Source organism: Triturus cristatus, chromosome 12, assembly GCF_964204655.1.
Source record: "Triturus cristatus chromosome 12, aTriCri1.1, whole genome shotgun sequence".
Classification (NCBI taxonomy): domain Eukaryota; kingdom Metazoa; phylum Chordata; class Amphibia; order Caudata; family Salamandridae; genus Triturus; species Triturus cristatus.
Window position 1 is genome coordinate 273,652,451 of NC_140595.1, and position 16,203 is coordinate 273,668,653.

The 16,203-nt window shown below is 42.6% G+C and overlaps 1 protein-coding gene across 1 annotated transcript in view; it reads right to left on the reverse strand.

Annotated features, from left to right (window-relative positions):
* The window catches only part of LOC146775841 (Fc receptor-like protein 3), a 726,410-nt gene that overhangs the window by 69,701 nt on the left and 640,506 nt on the right, over positions 1-16,203 (reverse strand). The window contains exon 5 of the mRNA XM_085640004.1: positions 13,068-13,355. Coding sequence (XP_085496130.1) covers positions 13,068-13,355 — 288 coding nt within the window. The remainder of the gene's footprint in view (positions 1-13,067; positions 13,356-16,203) is intronic.

The window sequence follows — 16,203 nt, forward strand, 5'->3', positions numbered from 1 at the left end:
CTCCAAATACCGTTGCAAGAACTTGGGCCTATACATTTGAGTTAAGTTTAATTATATCGGAGGAGAGGCCATCTGGGCCCTGGGCCTTGGAGCTTTTTAGGGCTTTTATAATGGTTTCTGTATCCACTACTGATGGAATCAAGTGGCTATCCACTATCCCCTGTTCTATGGCACCAACCTGCCTGCTCCCAACTCCTCCCTTCTGTACCTCTTTAAGTTTGTACAACTTCGATAAATAGCTCATCCATGTTTCTTCCGGGACTGGGTCTGCTACAATACATTTGGTCGCCCCCAGCTCTCTAGTCACTATAATCCAAAAGCCCTTAATGTTTACCGTTCTCAGGAAGATGATTGCTTTAGTCCATGTATTATCCTTCTCTTCCCAAGATATTCTTTTATGCTCCTTCCTATAGCCTTTAATTAGATGATCCTTATTCGCCCGCCTCTTTTATAGTCATCCGTATGTTATTATTTAGTGCTGCCCTAGCAAGTTTTTTAGCCCAGCCCAACGGATCCTTCCAACCCCGACCACAATTTAGGTCTTCTGTTGTCATTTTGCTTATGGAGGCAATTAATAACTCATACTCTGGTACCACGAGCTGCGGCAGCAGAGTAGATTGTACTTTCAATACTTCATTTTATTTTAGGTATAACATTTCAGCTTACCAGTCCATACCAGTCTACACTTGTTCAAATTGGTTATTAGTGTTCTATTTTGCCACAGACCTCCTCAGTGTATATCCTTATGCAGTGTAAGAGTTATGGGTTTATGATCACTGCCATTTAAGCCATCTACTGCTAAACTGTTAACTATACCGAAACTTTCGGTCAAGATCATAACATAATCTATCAATGTGGACTGCCTTCCATTATCAGAGGTGCATTGAGTGGGCTGGTCCCCTACACATCTACTATGTACGGTAGTGTAATTCAAGGTATCGAACAACAAATTCAATTTCCTCCCTCTCCCATCACCCTGATTACGGTCCAAATGCTGACACGGGATACCAAGGGTGTTTTCTTGATCCCTTTGCAGAATTATATGGGATCTTAGCTTTCCAATTTCCCATCAACAGTATAGCAACCTTTGGGAAGTTTGAACTCACCATATCAATCAGAACTGCCAGCTCCTTCAGCTGATTATCCAATATTTTATGAGGAGGAAGTTTGTTGATTAATATTAAATCTGGGTAGCGATTTGCCTCCTTTTCACCCTGCTTATCTGATAATAAGCCAAAACTGTCAAGAAATTAGTATATTCCTGAAATAATATGCACCTCTTCATCTCATATTTTACACCGATCATTACAGCAAGGACTCCAGCAACCGGCCCAACTTGCCCTTGATTGCACTACTGCTAAAAACGTTGTAATCGCTCATTACCACCTCAGTCACTTCCCAAGTCTCCTGCAATACAATAATGATAGCATTTCTATCCTCAATAACCACCTGCAAAAAATCTATTTTTATTTTTTAGAGATTTATATAGCGCAAATTAGACCCAAAGATATCAGGGCACTTTACATGAGCACCAGTTGCGTTACCAACGGACACATTCATTTTTGTTGGGCACGGGGAGATTAAGTGATATGCCCAGAATCACAGGATGTTGAGCCGTTGCCCAGACTCAAACCCAGTTACTCAGCTTCGAGGTCGACCGCTCTAGCCGTAAAGCTACATCCTCTCTCCCCAATCTAGATTCCGTGATAGGCTAGTGATGTCCAGGACACCAAATTAACCCTTATATCTACAGGATCTGGGGAATAGGGGTCTAGAAAACACCTTTTTATCATTTAGTGCCCCGCAATCCATTTCCATGTGTTCTCAAATTGATTTATTGCTTTTTCACTATTTGAGAAGATCTGCTTTCCCATTTCAGATTTCACAATTAAGATAATATACTCTGCAAACTCACGGGCCCCTGAGCCCTCCAGCGAGGGGACATAATTGGATTGGTGCAGTACGGCTCCCATGCCCTCCCCCTGGATCTTCGCCTAAGTCGCTGACATTATGGAGGGGACTGCCCTATGTATAAATGAGTCATAGATATCAAAGCCTGATCTCTGAAGCTCATCCAATGAGTCCATAATTTCATCTGCCACAATCCTGGACTAAAAAAATACCCAGGCAACTAGCCATGATGCAGCCATCTCACTGGCCTTCAGAAGAACCACCAAAGAAATTTCCTTAGAAGAAATTTTAGACAGTTGAGCAATTGACTCAAAAAGAGATAAAATGCAAGACCTTTGAAGAGCACATTCCATATCTGCAAAAATGTCTACCAATTGCAAAGCCCACTCTACTTCCTCATAGGGGCTAACTACTGATCCATCTCCCCATCTTTGTTCAACTCTGGCCTAAAAGGCTCAGCTCCTACATTTAGGGGGGGACCGGCCTTGCCCAGCACTTGTATCATCTTGTCCTGGCCCAGCAGTTCCAATTCGTACCATGGGACAACAATCCCCCCACCCCTTCTTGTGAGCTGGGATCACTAATGAGGGGGCTGACCCGACCAGAGCATCAGCCGAACATTCTACTGCTACTGTTTGCCCAATAGGGATCTCTTCTTGTGGCACCATTGTAGGGAATTTAATCTTTCTTGTTCTTTCCTTTTTCAGCCTACAAATGTTCCCTTTTCTCTTTCTGAAGGCTGACTTATTCACATGTTCTGACTTCTTGCTCTTTTTTATATTTCTAAATATCTGGAAAACCTCCTTATATTTCCATATATTCTGTATTGGCTGGGTCTAAGTATTCTACCCCTTACTGGTGCCAACTTGTACTGAACCATCTTGTTCTCTGAAAAAAGATTCCCGCTGAGCTAGGTCAGCTGACGTTTCACCCTTGTTATCCTTTATTTCACATTCCCATTTTGTAGCTCCCTGTTTTGACTTCAATCTCCCTACTCATGGGCCCGAGCTTTTAACACTCACAATGCTACTCTCTCCCATTGGGATTAAAGGTAATTCCTTGAGTATTTCTGACAAAATATCTAAGATATGATCAGAACTAACAGTGGGCGTTTTTAGTAAAGACACAACTGGGCTGCTTCCGCAGATAGGGATTCACGTTTATCCTTGGGGCCACTGGTTTGCTCCGGACTCTAGATACTCTGGATAATCATTTGGGGCACTGCCTCACCTTCCCCTGTTGCCGCTTCCATAAGAATTCTACAGGGAAGGGGCACGAGCACACCTCAGAGGTTGTAGCACATGATCACCAATATTGCGGCACCCAATTACTTCAATTTTCCTGCACCAGTACTCCATACCAAGCCTTACCCTTCTCTGGTTATCCAGCTTGCAGCCTAACAAGTAATATGGTATAAAGAGGCAGCAAAGGCCATGTAAGTGCTGCATTTTTTAGATGCTCTGACTGATAATGAAGAAGAGAGACATTTATTCCTCCACTGTACCACTTCACGCTGCTCTTGATCTCCACACAATACTAATTAAGCTGCTACTTTTGTATTTGTCCATCAGGGCACTGCCCTTATATCAGCATACACTGTGCACTCACCGGACTCCACGCAGATAAATCTCGAAGCTAGTACATGCCACCATAAACCACAAGTTGCTGGTAACGATGTTATGCTGGTATCATTCAATCATTCAAAGTCTGAATGTGTGTGTATATATATATATATATATATTTTTTTTTTTCACCAAGATGCCCCAAGCATTGAGAATGCACACGACTTCAAAAGAACCTTCAGGTTTATTAACACAAGGCAAACGAGCTTCAGTGTTCATGTAAGAGTTTTCATTCCGACGCGTTTCGAGGCTCCTGCCTCTTAGTCATGGACATCTCTTAAACAGTCAGCAGATGGCTCCGATTCTGTTTGCTTCATTTAAATACCCTCAGTGGGCCTCGCACATTGCGTGATTAATTAATTGCAGGCTGGGACTTGTAGTCTCAATCAGAGTAAACTTTTCACCTTTAGTAGGCTCTACATCATGTAAAAATATTTAGAGTTCATTATTACCTTCCAGTAGGTGATGGCACTGAGCACGTTCGATTTTGCCGCTTTTGAAGTGCTGTAAAATGAGTTAAGGTGCAGTTCCTTCTCACAGCCTTTCCTTTGCAGTTGTATTTCTAAATATTTTTACATGATGCAGAGCCTACTAAAGGTGAAAAGTTTACTCTGATTGAGACTACAAGTCCCAGCCTGCAATTAATTAATCACGCAATGTGCGAGGCCCACTGAGGGTATTTAAATGAAGCAAACAGAATCAGAGCCATCTGCTGACTGTTTAAGAGATGTCCATGACTAAGAGGCAGGAGCCTCGAAACGCGTCGGAATGAAAACTCTTACATGAACACTGAAGCACGTTTGCCTTGTGTTAATAAACCTGAAGGTTCTTTTGAAGTCGTGTGCATTCTCAATGCTTGGGGCATCTTGGTGAAAAAAATAAATATATATATATATATATATATATATATATATATATATATATATATATATATATATATATATATATATATATATATATATATAACCTACTGGCGGTCACCAGTAGGTAGTTATAGTTAGGACCCTGTTTCCATAGGAATACCGCAACATTCTATTTGGAATAACTTTGGCGCCGGTCGACGAATCCACGCGAAATTTTCAAAACTAATGGGGCGCTACACTCCGCTCCTACCCTGAAAGTCTCGGGGGGATTTGTCAAGCGGGGGCTGAGAAAAAAGGGGGGTCCCAAAACGCGTTTTTCCCATGCATTTTTCCATAGGACCTTTAGACACAGCTACAGCCCGAACGGCTGAACAGAGTTACTTGAAATTTGGCAGAGAGGTAGTCTACAGGTCTAGGAAGTGCCTTTTGTAGGTCCGGTGTAAATCTGTTCAGTAGTTCCTGAGAAAATAGCATTTAAATCAATATATATATCTGTGGCAGCTTACGGTGCGCTTACCGTGCGCTTACGGTAAGCTTACCGTACGCGTACGGTGCCGTGTGCGTACGCGATTCTGATTGGCTGTTAGATCTTAGTAAACATTCGAATCGGTCGAAACCAGGAAGCGGCGGCCGCCATTTTCTCTCTCGCACTCTGAGAGGGGGAGGAAAAACAAAGGTTGAAAACATGTAAAGGGGCAGGTTAGACAGCTCCTAACCACCTAGCCTTGATTAAGGTGTCCCAAAAGAACCCCCAAGGCCAAAAATTCATTTTTTATATTTTTTCGAAAAAACGGCGATTACGCTTACCGTACGCGTACGGTAAAACGGAACATTTACTAGTTTACCTTTCACAACGAAGCGCATAATATGTCCTCCGTGTGCGGACGGTGCGCGAAGCGCATCGTGCGTACATGGCCCATCCAGCGTAACGTGATGGTCAGTGATGTCATGAGTGATGTCACTGACCATGTCATGAGTGATGTAATATGTGACGTCATCAGCAGTGCATTGCGGGCGCGCGATTTATAGTTAGCTGAACTAACTGTAACGGGGGAATTTCAATGGTTTTGTATGAGTAAAAAGTCCAGCTAACTATAACGCCCCTGAAACCTATGGTTTTTTCAGTGAATTTCTAAGGTTTTTTAAATGCTAATTCCTAACTATAACGTGCCTGAAACCTATGGTTTTTTCAGTGAATTTCAAAGGTTTTTTAAATGCTAATTTCTAACTATGCCTACAGAGATAGGACATGTGAAGAAAGAAGAAAAAACGCACAGAAAGAAAAAAAAGAAATGCAGAAAGAAGCAACAGAAGTCCTCAAAGACGAAGAAAAGTGCAGGAAGAAGGATAACGTGCAGAAAGAACAAACAGAAGAGCAGAAAGAAGCCTTGTTGCAAAATCATCCTGTGCCCTCAACTTTTTCAGACGGATACTGGTGGTAACTGAGTCTGACTAACCAGTCCTAGAGCCAGTGCTATGTTAAAAGACACTCAGAATACAGTGAAAACACCTACATACACTAGGGAACACTATGCGTTGGGGTCCCACTGTGATCAGCATGACCTCCTCTGTAAGCCCCTAGTATATAATAGGGAAGGGGATTAAAACTACCTCTTAAAACGCGCCACAGGGCGTGTTTGCACACGTCACCTCAGGTCCCGTCCCCTCACTTCCCCACTGTGTAAACACGCCCTGTGGCCGTTCTAAGTTGGGAGATTAAGTCCCCTTGAATCCTGAGGGTCCCTAGGGTCCAACTAGACCACTAGGTACCTCCAGTGAGCGCCACAGAGCTGCGTTGCAGAGAGATGTAAAAAGGGGCACGGCCTAGACCACCTCTCTGCAACGCAGCGCAGTGGCGCTTACTGGAAGCACCTGGTGGGCTAGTTGGCCCCCAGGGTCCCTCAGGATTGAAGGGGAATTATTTCCCCAACTTAAAATGCGCCACAGGGCTTGTTTGCACACGTTAACTCAGGCCCCGTCCCCTCCCCTCACCACTGTGTAAACACGCCCTGTGGCCGTTTTTAGTTGGGAGATTAAGTTCATTTGAATCCTGAGGGTCCCTAGGGTCCAACTAGCCCACTAGGTACCTCCAGTAAGCGCCACAGAGCTGCGTTGCAGAGAGGTGTAAAAAGTGGCACAGCCTGGACCACCTCTCTGCAACGCAGCTCAGTGGCGCTTACTGGAAGCACCTGGTGTGCTAGTTAGCCCCCAGGGGCCCTCAGGATTGAAGGTGAATTATTTCCCCACCTTAAAACGCGCCATAGGGCATGTTTGCACACGTCACCTCAGGCCCCGTCCCCTCCCTTCCCCACTGTGTAAACATGCCCTGTGGCTGTTTTTTAAGTTGGGAGATTAAGTCCCCTTGAATCCTGAGGGTCCCTAGGGGCAAAATAGCCCACTAGGTACGTCCAGTAAGCGCCATTGCAGAGAGGTGTAAAAAGGGGCACGGCCTGCACCACCTCTCTGCAACGCACAGCAGTGGCGCTTACTGGAAGCACCTGGTGGGCTAGTTGGCCCCCAGGGTCCCTCAGGATTGAAAGGGAATTATTTCCCCAACTTAAAACGCGCCACAGGGCGTGTTTGCACACTTCACCTCAGGCCCCGTCCCCTCCCTACACCACTGTGTAAACGCGCCCTGTGGCCGTTCTAAGTTGAGAGATTAAGTCCCCTTGCATCCTAAGGGTCCCTAGGGTCAAACTAGCCCACTAGGTACCTCCAGTAAGCACCACAGAGCTGCGTTGCATAGAGGTGTAAAAAGGGGCGTGGCATCAGAACATCTGTCTGCAACGCAGCTCCCTGGCGCATACTGGAGATACCTGTTGGGCTAGTTGGCCCTCAGGGACCCTCAGTATTTAAGGGGAATTCATTCCCCAACTTACAACTGGCCAGGGGGTGCGTTTGCAGAGTGCTGCAAGGAGGGGGCGTGGCCTCCGGCGTGATGCCGGTCTTTTATTTATTTATTTTTTTTTTAGAAGGAGGGCTGTGTGGCCCCCCTTCTTTTTCTAATTTACTGGCCCTGGGGATCCCATCCCCCAGGGCCTGCACCCTAATTTTTTTTGTTGAAAAAAATAAATTTGGCCCTTCCAAGGCCTTAATCGGCCCTGGGGACCCCACCCCCCGGGCCATGGGCTTTTTTTTTTTTTTTATTCTTTAGGAGGGGGCTGCGTTGCCCTCCTCCTCAGGCCACTTATGGCCCGGGGACCCCATCCCCCGGGGCCGGCCTTTGTTTTTTATTATTTAAAAAAATATATATATTTATAGAAAAACCTAGGACATGCTGGACAAACCGTATGTACCTATCACCATGACGATTTGAGTGATATTCATTAAAAGGCGACTATGCATAGAATGAATCCACATGGAATGTATTTACACTGCTAGTGAAGCTCTGACGTGTCTGACGCCCTACCGTGCCTAATCCCGGCGCCCCCGCCGGTGGGTAGTCTCCAAGTAGACACCCTTGTCGTTTATTTATACAAACATGGGTAGCTATTGACGGGCACATTTAATATACACGCACACCATCCATTCAAAGGGGATTCGACAAAAATTCGACCAAACTATGCAAGAAACCCCCCTCACGGTTAATAAAACACACATCCACCGCCGGATGTGTAATACTTTTTATTTTACTCTCTGGAAAGGAGACAAACCTCACTTGAGAGTCACAGCCTGCTCCTGGCTGAGCCCAATGCTGTGTTACACCCACCAGTGCCCGCCGAGTGCCTCACACCTCTGTGTTGTATTCCACCAGCTAGTGCGTATGCTATGACACTCTCTAGCCAGTCAGTCAGTTAGTCAGTCAAACCACTTTAATTGATTAATTAAAATCATAAAAGTACATCACAAAAATTCATACTAATATTTTGATACATCGTAATAATACAATATGATACAATATGATAAAAAAAATCATAAAAAATCATCCAGACAAACACATATAACACTAAAGACATAATCCAAGCTGGGCGTCATATTTTTTCCTTGACCGCACCGCGGCAACCAAAAAGTTAGCAATGTTAAAAATATTCCATGGGCAGTCTAGTAATTGCAAGTACATCAATGCAGGTTTAACTTGAGAGAATCCTCTCCCTTGCAACAATGGCATAATGTACTTCTTTCTGCTTTCCGCATAAACTTTACAGAATAAGATAAAGTGCGCAGTGTCTTGAATTGAGCTGCCATCACAGTTACAAAAAGCAGCATCTTCTGGTTTACTCCAGCCTTGAAAGGTCCCTAAAATGAAATGAATCAGGTTAAAACGAAATCTGGTCAACAGGCAGTGGTGATAGTGTTTTGTAACCAACTTAAGGTAAGGCTCAATCTGGGGAGAGGTTATTAATAAAAAGTGAGCCCTTACCGACGCTTTTTTAAGTTCCTCTCCCTCCCGCTCTTTAGACCTTAAAAACTGGACTTTAACCCAGCCAATATCCCCCTTAGTGATCACTTCTGGGTTCTCGTAAATCTCTGGGCGCCCTAACTTATAAAACATTTTCCTGATGTACAAGAGCCAAGGGATATCGGCCACTCTGTCTAATCCAATGCAGTCTTTTAAAATCAATCTGTTAAGAGAAAGTTCAGGGTTCAACCATGTTTTCAACCCGAATATTAGAGGGGCCAAACTTATACGATCGGACACATAATCCATCCCCAATTCTTGGTGTATTGAAAAGGTTGGGGATGATTGGGGGATGGAGAGAAGTGAACGAAAAAATTTATTTTCTACCATCTGGACTCCCTCCGCTTTTCTATACCCCCAAATTGCAGCACCATAAACCGCTAAAGCTAAACATTTCGCCCTATAGATGGCAAGAACTGCATCACATGGTTTACCACCCAAACGTCGGGCAAAACTTAATATTGCGGAAGATGCTCTACCTACGCTGTTCTTTTTTGCTATAAGCTGTGGAGCCCACGAACATCTTTCGTCAAATAAAACCCCCAGGTAGATAAATACCTTTACTCTCGTGACCTCCACTCCTTTACAATAGAAGTGTTTCACTTGGTTTTTCCGTATGCCCAGGGACATAACATGTGATTCGGACACTCTCTAGCCCATGTGCACTGTAACACCACCCCGTGAATATGTCATGCCACACTTGCCTTCGCACGGGTTATATTGCCCCATCTAACGTACCTTTCTCGATGCCTATGTTATAACGCACAGCGCTATGCCATACATATTACAACCTGGGATCCATATCTTTGTCACAGTGCATATGCAACGTTACACTCCCCAGCACATATTTTGTATTACAACTTTAGAGACTAGTTAGGTTACACAACACTGCCCTGTGCATATTACACTCCAAGGCGCATATCGCATAGCACGCGCTAGTGCCTGTGCTATCTCGCGCTCTCCAATGAATCTGTCATTGCGTTCATGTATTGGGTTTGGGTATTCAGAAATGGGATCAGAAACAGCAATTTAGGAAGACTAACAGGAATTGCTAGATTTTAAACAACAGCGATCACTGAAGAGTTTCCATGACTTGATACAGGTCCCAGCTGATGGAAAGCTTTATATTCAATTTTGACATGGTACAATTCCTCTGAATACATTTACAAGTTCTTGGTCAGGCAATGCCACTGCCAATAGGGGCTGTCCATGCTGCTCTGCCGCTAAAGAAACTATAGGCCATGGGATGATGGACAGAGTGTTGAACATTTCAAGCACTCACCCCCAGTCAACTGATCTGGGTTTAATCCATCATCATTCTTTAGCTCACTCTGCCACCCCAGTTAAACATGGCCATATGCAAATCAGTCTGACCCTGTGCCTCATGGGAACAGTCCAGCCCGAACTGCCAAGCCATGTCTTCCCTGGACCAGAAACAAGCATCCTGGGACCGGTTTCTGGCTAATCAGCCGTCATTAGCCAGGCTAGCTTGACTCCAGTGGCAAAGTGAGCAAGGGACCCACGTCTGGGCATACCCTGCCAACTTAGGGCGAACAAAGCAAAACCAAAGGGGATGATGGACGGAGTGTTGAACATTGCAAGCACTCACCCCCAGTCAACTGATCTGGGTTTAATCCATCATCATTCTTTAGCTCACTCCGCCACCAAGTTCTTGGTCAGGCAATGCCACTGCCAATAGGGGCTGTCCATGCTGCTCTGCCGCTAAAGAAATTATAGGCCATGCCTTGTTTGGCTGCCCAGCATCTTCAGTCCCTAGGAGCAGGTGACTCGTTCCCATATGCAAACAAGTGGGTACTAGGGACTATAGTGAGGCACTATGTATCTTAAAAACTGATGCAAGATCTTTGTTTGTTTGTGCGACCGCTAAGTTTTTAACCCCTTCAGTGCCCATGACGAGATGGTCTCGTCATGGGCCGCGGTTGCGCTGTGCCCATGACGAGACCATCTCGTCATGAACTCCGCCCGCTAATAGAAAGCCCGGCACAGGGCGGGGAAAGGGCGGGGCACGCAAGAGGTTAAGCCATATGTGGAGAATCAGAATGAAGGCACGATTGAAACCATCTACTGTGACAACTTGTCCTAATGCGATTCCCTAACCTTGGTCAGCGATCAACAATGTATATTGTTTTAAAGCATATGATGTACCAACATATAAAAGCTGAAGGCCTGGGGCACATCAATCTTCCGTCTTATATGTCATGAAACTTTTAAGGTGTGTTGGGAAGGTATCGAAGTAAGTTATGACTGACACAATTTACCCAGGAAAATTGTTCTATTGCAATTTTCTAACCCTCGCCAGTAAACAGCAGTCTGTACTGTTCCAAGTACACAATGTATCAACCTATAACAGTAGAAGGCCTGAGACTCAATAACTCATTGTTTAAAAATAAATGTTTTATCCTTTTAGCTGAATGAGTTTTAATGGATCTAGTTTCCTATTTACTTATTCTCTCCCATATGTAAACTGTGTTTATGTACCAATGTGCTGTTTTGTAGAATCTAATGAATTAGAAATATGTAATTTGTAATAATTCATGTATGTCTTGGCACTTTTAAGGTCTGTCTGACCGAAATAAAGTTCATAATTTCTTTTTATTTTTGTTACTCAACGGTTGCTCTAAAAGGGCTGCAAAGAAAAAGTGCTTGTGTGCAGGGTGAATGAGAAAAAAGAAAATTCCAGAGGAGAGTATATGGGTAAAACAATGTTATACTTTTACACAATGGACACTGGCTGGAGTAATGCTAAGAACAGTAAACCAGTGTACATGGGCCTGTTTACACTACAACTACAACTAAATCTTCCCCGTCCATTTTGAGAGATAGTGCTTGTATACTCAAAATGCACCATCCTAAACAAAAGAAGGGGGGACTAACACAATGTAATCCAGGCAATAGAGCAAGTGGTGTCGATGTTTCGACTCGACAAGTGTAGAGGGTAAATTCAGAGGTCCACATCTTTATCACATTGTACCCAGGTCGTCTGGCGTGCCATGGGTTACCCCATTAGTTTGTAATGGTGACCAGGGCATTGCTGGCATGATTTGCATATGCATACCATTTAACCTGGCCTTTTAGTTGGGTTTCAGGTTACCATGAGATGAGTGTAGTCTAAGACTGCCCCCACCATAATAGGGGCCCTCAATCCCTTCCTCAACTGTTGCCTGTAGCCCTCTCTAACAGAGAAGCAGAAAAAAAATCATTGTTTTGTGACATTGTGCTATTTGCTGCCCCGCACAAAGCCACACAATGCTGGCTGCACAAGCACTTGATTCGTTTTTTTTTGCCAATATGCTGTGTTATGCAGTTACAACACACTAGAAGCCAGATTTACTTAGAAGTGATGTAACGCAGTGCAGCAGGCAAAGTTATTGTGCTTCGTTGCGTCACCTGGAGAGAGCAGAACTGCACTATGCCGTCAAAGAAATTGTGTTGTTCTGCTCTCTCCATGCACTTTGTGGCTGCCTAGCGCCAATGCAGGTACCCTCGCACCATAGTGCACGCGTGTCTGCATTAAGGTTAGGATTGTTTTTGTACAGGAAGGGTGCCTTCATGCATAAAAACTATCCCGGGAGGCTCTTCACTCTTTGTATGTGTGATACGTGTGCCATCTTGGAGAAAACTCAGGCACAGGAATGCCATGCACCACTTATGGAAGACCTACTTGATGCAATGTAATGCAAGACAGCATAATGCAATGTATCATTTATTTATTTATTTATTCGAAGCAATCCAAATAGCTATCTGCATTGCTTTGTAAATACCACAAAGGATTTTGCAGTGGGTCCACATAAAACAAGCCTTGGCATAGCCAATAGGTCTCGCCTTTGGGACCTTATAAGTGTTTAGCCATGCAACAGTTGCATAACTAAATACTTATAAGGTCCCAAAAGCGAGACCTATTGGCTATGCCAAGCGGCCTCGAAAGTGAAAGTGATCGCGATCATGATCAAACATCAAAGCGGCAGTGAAAGTGAAAGTAATCGCGGTAAAGCGCTGCGCGCGCCCGCCCACATGCACTGTAGCTCTAGGCTGGCCTGGTAGCACTTTTTGGAGCCCTCTCAATAAGTCTCGCGAGACCAGCGCATGCGCCGGGTTAGGACACAAACCCAGCATAAAGTGTTTGAAAATCTGGCCCTGCATGTCATTACTAGTACGTCTGAGAGGATCACATTATATCACACCAAGTTTATTATTATTATGAAAAACTAACTGAAAACATAAAGAAAGCTATTATCAGGAGCCGGTACTTACTTTCTACATATATCTGTGTTCGTTCACTTTCGATAGGTGCTCTCTCATTAGAAGCAGTACAGTAGTATAGACCAATATCCTCTTTCCGCATCGAATCCATTACAAATGTCACCTGCCTTGAGTGTGTTGTTTGTTGCTGAAAACAGGCATCTGGGTCTTGTCTGCACCAGGAGAATGTGACAGGCCCAGTACCATTTGCCACAGCGCATGTGACCACTAACTTCTCTTCTTCGTCCACCTTGCCTCCTTGAGGTTCGATCTGAACTGAAATATCCGACACAGGAATACCTGCAGGGAATTGGAAAAGTCATAATTACAAAACAGAAAGGAAAGCATTTTTTGCGTGTTCGATCATTATTAGGGCAACAGATTTACTAGGCAGTAAACGGTCCGGTGGTAAATTCATTACCACACTGTGGGCTTAATTTGTGCGAATAGTTGCAAGTGGGGTCCACTGGCACTCATATTTGGACTAGCACTTACTTTTCATCATAATACGTTGATCTAGAATACGATATAGAAAGGAAGAAGAGAGGGATAAAGGAGGACTAGAAGAAGAAGAAATTATTTATTGTTGATTAATAAAAATCATTACAAACATAAATAAAAAAATCCTTTGGGTTGCGTCAAGAGCTTAATTATTCCAATTTGTTCTGCCTAATATTGTGTCTTTGAATGTCAAAACACGTATAACACATTGGGTTGAAAATAATATCGGTTCCATATATCACGTCAGTTACATAAGACATCACTTAAAATTGATAATAAAAATGTTCTCGATGAAACGACCTACACTTCCCTAAATTTTAAATTCATACTTAAAAAAAAAATGCTATAATTATAGTGCAATACTTAAAGTGCACTTATACAGTGTCTTACATCTAGCAGCAATAGTTAAAGTGCACTTGATTGTAGCAATCTGATCTAATATTGCGTATTTAGATGACAACTGCCTACCTAAACTACCCTCAATTTAAAATTCAGACTTAAAAATACCATAATTAAAGTGCAATAGTTAAAACGCGCCTGTGCAGTGTCTTACAACTAGCAGTAATTACTAAAGTGCACTTATGGGATGGCTTACATCTAGCAGCAATAATTAAAGTACACTTGTGCAATTTCTTACATCTAGCAGCAGGAAAATGATAATTTCTCCCTGTTTAAAACTGGTCCACACTAAGCAAATAATTAATTGAATAATGGGATTTACCCAATTACTGCTGGCAATACAAATCTTTTAAAATTTCTATTTCAAAGCCATGCAAAAAACTTCACTACCAACTTATAGGATGACATTTTCGTTTAGCATTTTTTGATAACCAATAAAAACGATCATTACAATTTTAGCTTAGCATTTTTAAGACTAACAGCATTATCCTGTAAAACCAATCATTAATTATCTAGGCAAGCATCTAATGTCAGGTGTCACACGCTGAAAATAGCTTTTTTCTGCGATAAAGATAGACTTTACAAACCGTGTTGTCAGGGGAAGCGAGTTCCCAGAGAGACAATTCAGACTTAAAAATACCATAATAAAAGTGCAATAATGAAAGCGTACCTGTGCAATGTTTTACATCTAGCAGCAATTATTAAAGCGCACTTATGCAATGGCTTACACCTAACAGCAAATATTAAAGTGCACTTGTGCAGTTACTTACTTCTAGCAGAAAAAAAAGAATATTTTCTCCCTGTTTAAAACAGGCCCACACTAAGCAAATAATTGATTCGGTATTCGGGTTTACCCAATTACTGCTAGCAATTAAAATCTTTTAGAACTTCTGTTTCAAAGCCATGCACAAAACTTCAAGAACAATTTAAGGGATTACATTTGTGTTTAGCATTTTTGATATCCAATAAAAGCGATCACTGCAATTTTAGTTTAGCATTTTTAAGACTAACAGCATTATCCTGTAAAACCATTCATTAATTGTCTAGGCAAACATCCAATGTCAGGTGTCACACTCTGAAAATAGCTTTTTTTCTCCGATATGGATGAATTTTACAAACTGTAAAGTCAGGCGAGTTCCCAGAGAGACAAGTTATGATAGCTTGACGACCTGTTCTCACCCCTAATTCATCAAAAATGGACTTTAATAAAATGTTCCTCTCTTCCAACAGTTTCAGGCAAGTGGATACAATATGCATAAAAGATTCATTATAAAAACCACATAACCGACAACTGTTTGCGGGCCAATTTAGTTCCCATTTAGGAATTCCATACTTTGTGGGGTATCTCCCAAATCGTAGTAAAATAAATATGTCTCTTAAAGAAGGTTTTAAATGGGTTGTGAGGTACTATTGTGGATCTAATTTAATAAATTAGTTAATAGCTGACCAGGAGTGTCTCTTTTCAGCGAACTATTCCTTATCCAAAAGAATCGATAAAAAATTAGCTTAGTAGTTTGTCTGTTTAAACTCCACTTTACTCCTGGTTTCATCTTCAAAGGGCAGGGACTTAAAATTGTTTAAACTGTCCGTTAAATAAGCTCTCCAGCCCTTAGCATACTCATACCTCTTTATCTCCTGCCAACATTGGTTTGCAAGAGAGCCCGGGTCTGAACAGAAAAAAGAATATAACGACTTTAAAAAAGCGGATTGTCTTGTCAGAGTTTGTCTGTTCAGAGCAAATTCCAATCTGACATTGGCATGCCTGATATGCTTTGGAACTGTAAAAACAGATTTAAAAAAATGTATCTGTAAGTTATTGAGAGATTTTGAGTCTTTACCTTGGAAGATCGCTGAACCATAAGCCAAAGAGGGAATCAGCTTTGCTTTCATTATCTTAAGTAAATGCTCATGGTTAGGACATGCCAACGTATCTCTCAGCTTTCTAAAAGGAAAGGACAAGGCTGTAGGTTTTGCTTCTTGGTTAATAAAATGCTGTATGAAAGACAATCTGTCATCAAATGTATCCCCCAAGTAGTTATAGAATTTCACAGTTTCAATATATAACCTGTTAATCTTCCATGCTCTCTTATCTAGTTTTGTACCACCAATCGTCATCTTGGTATTCATTTGTTAACCATTAACAGATATATAGTTATTAAATGACTCAACTAATCTTCTGAAACCTATAGGAGTGAGACTTAACAGTATGGTATCATCTGCATACTGTAAGTATTTAGGTTCTTGACCT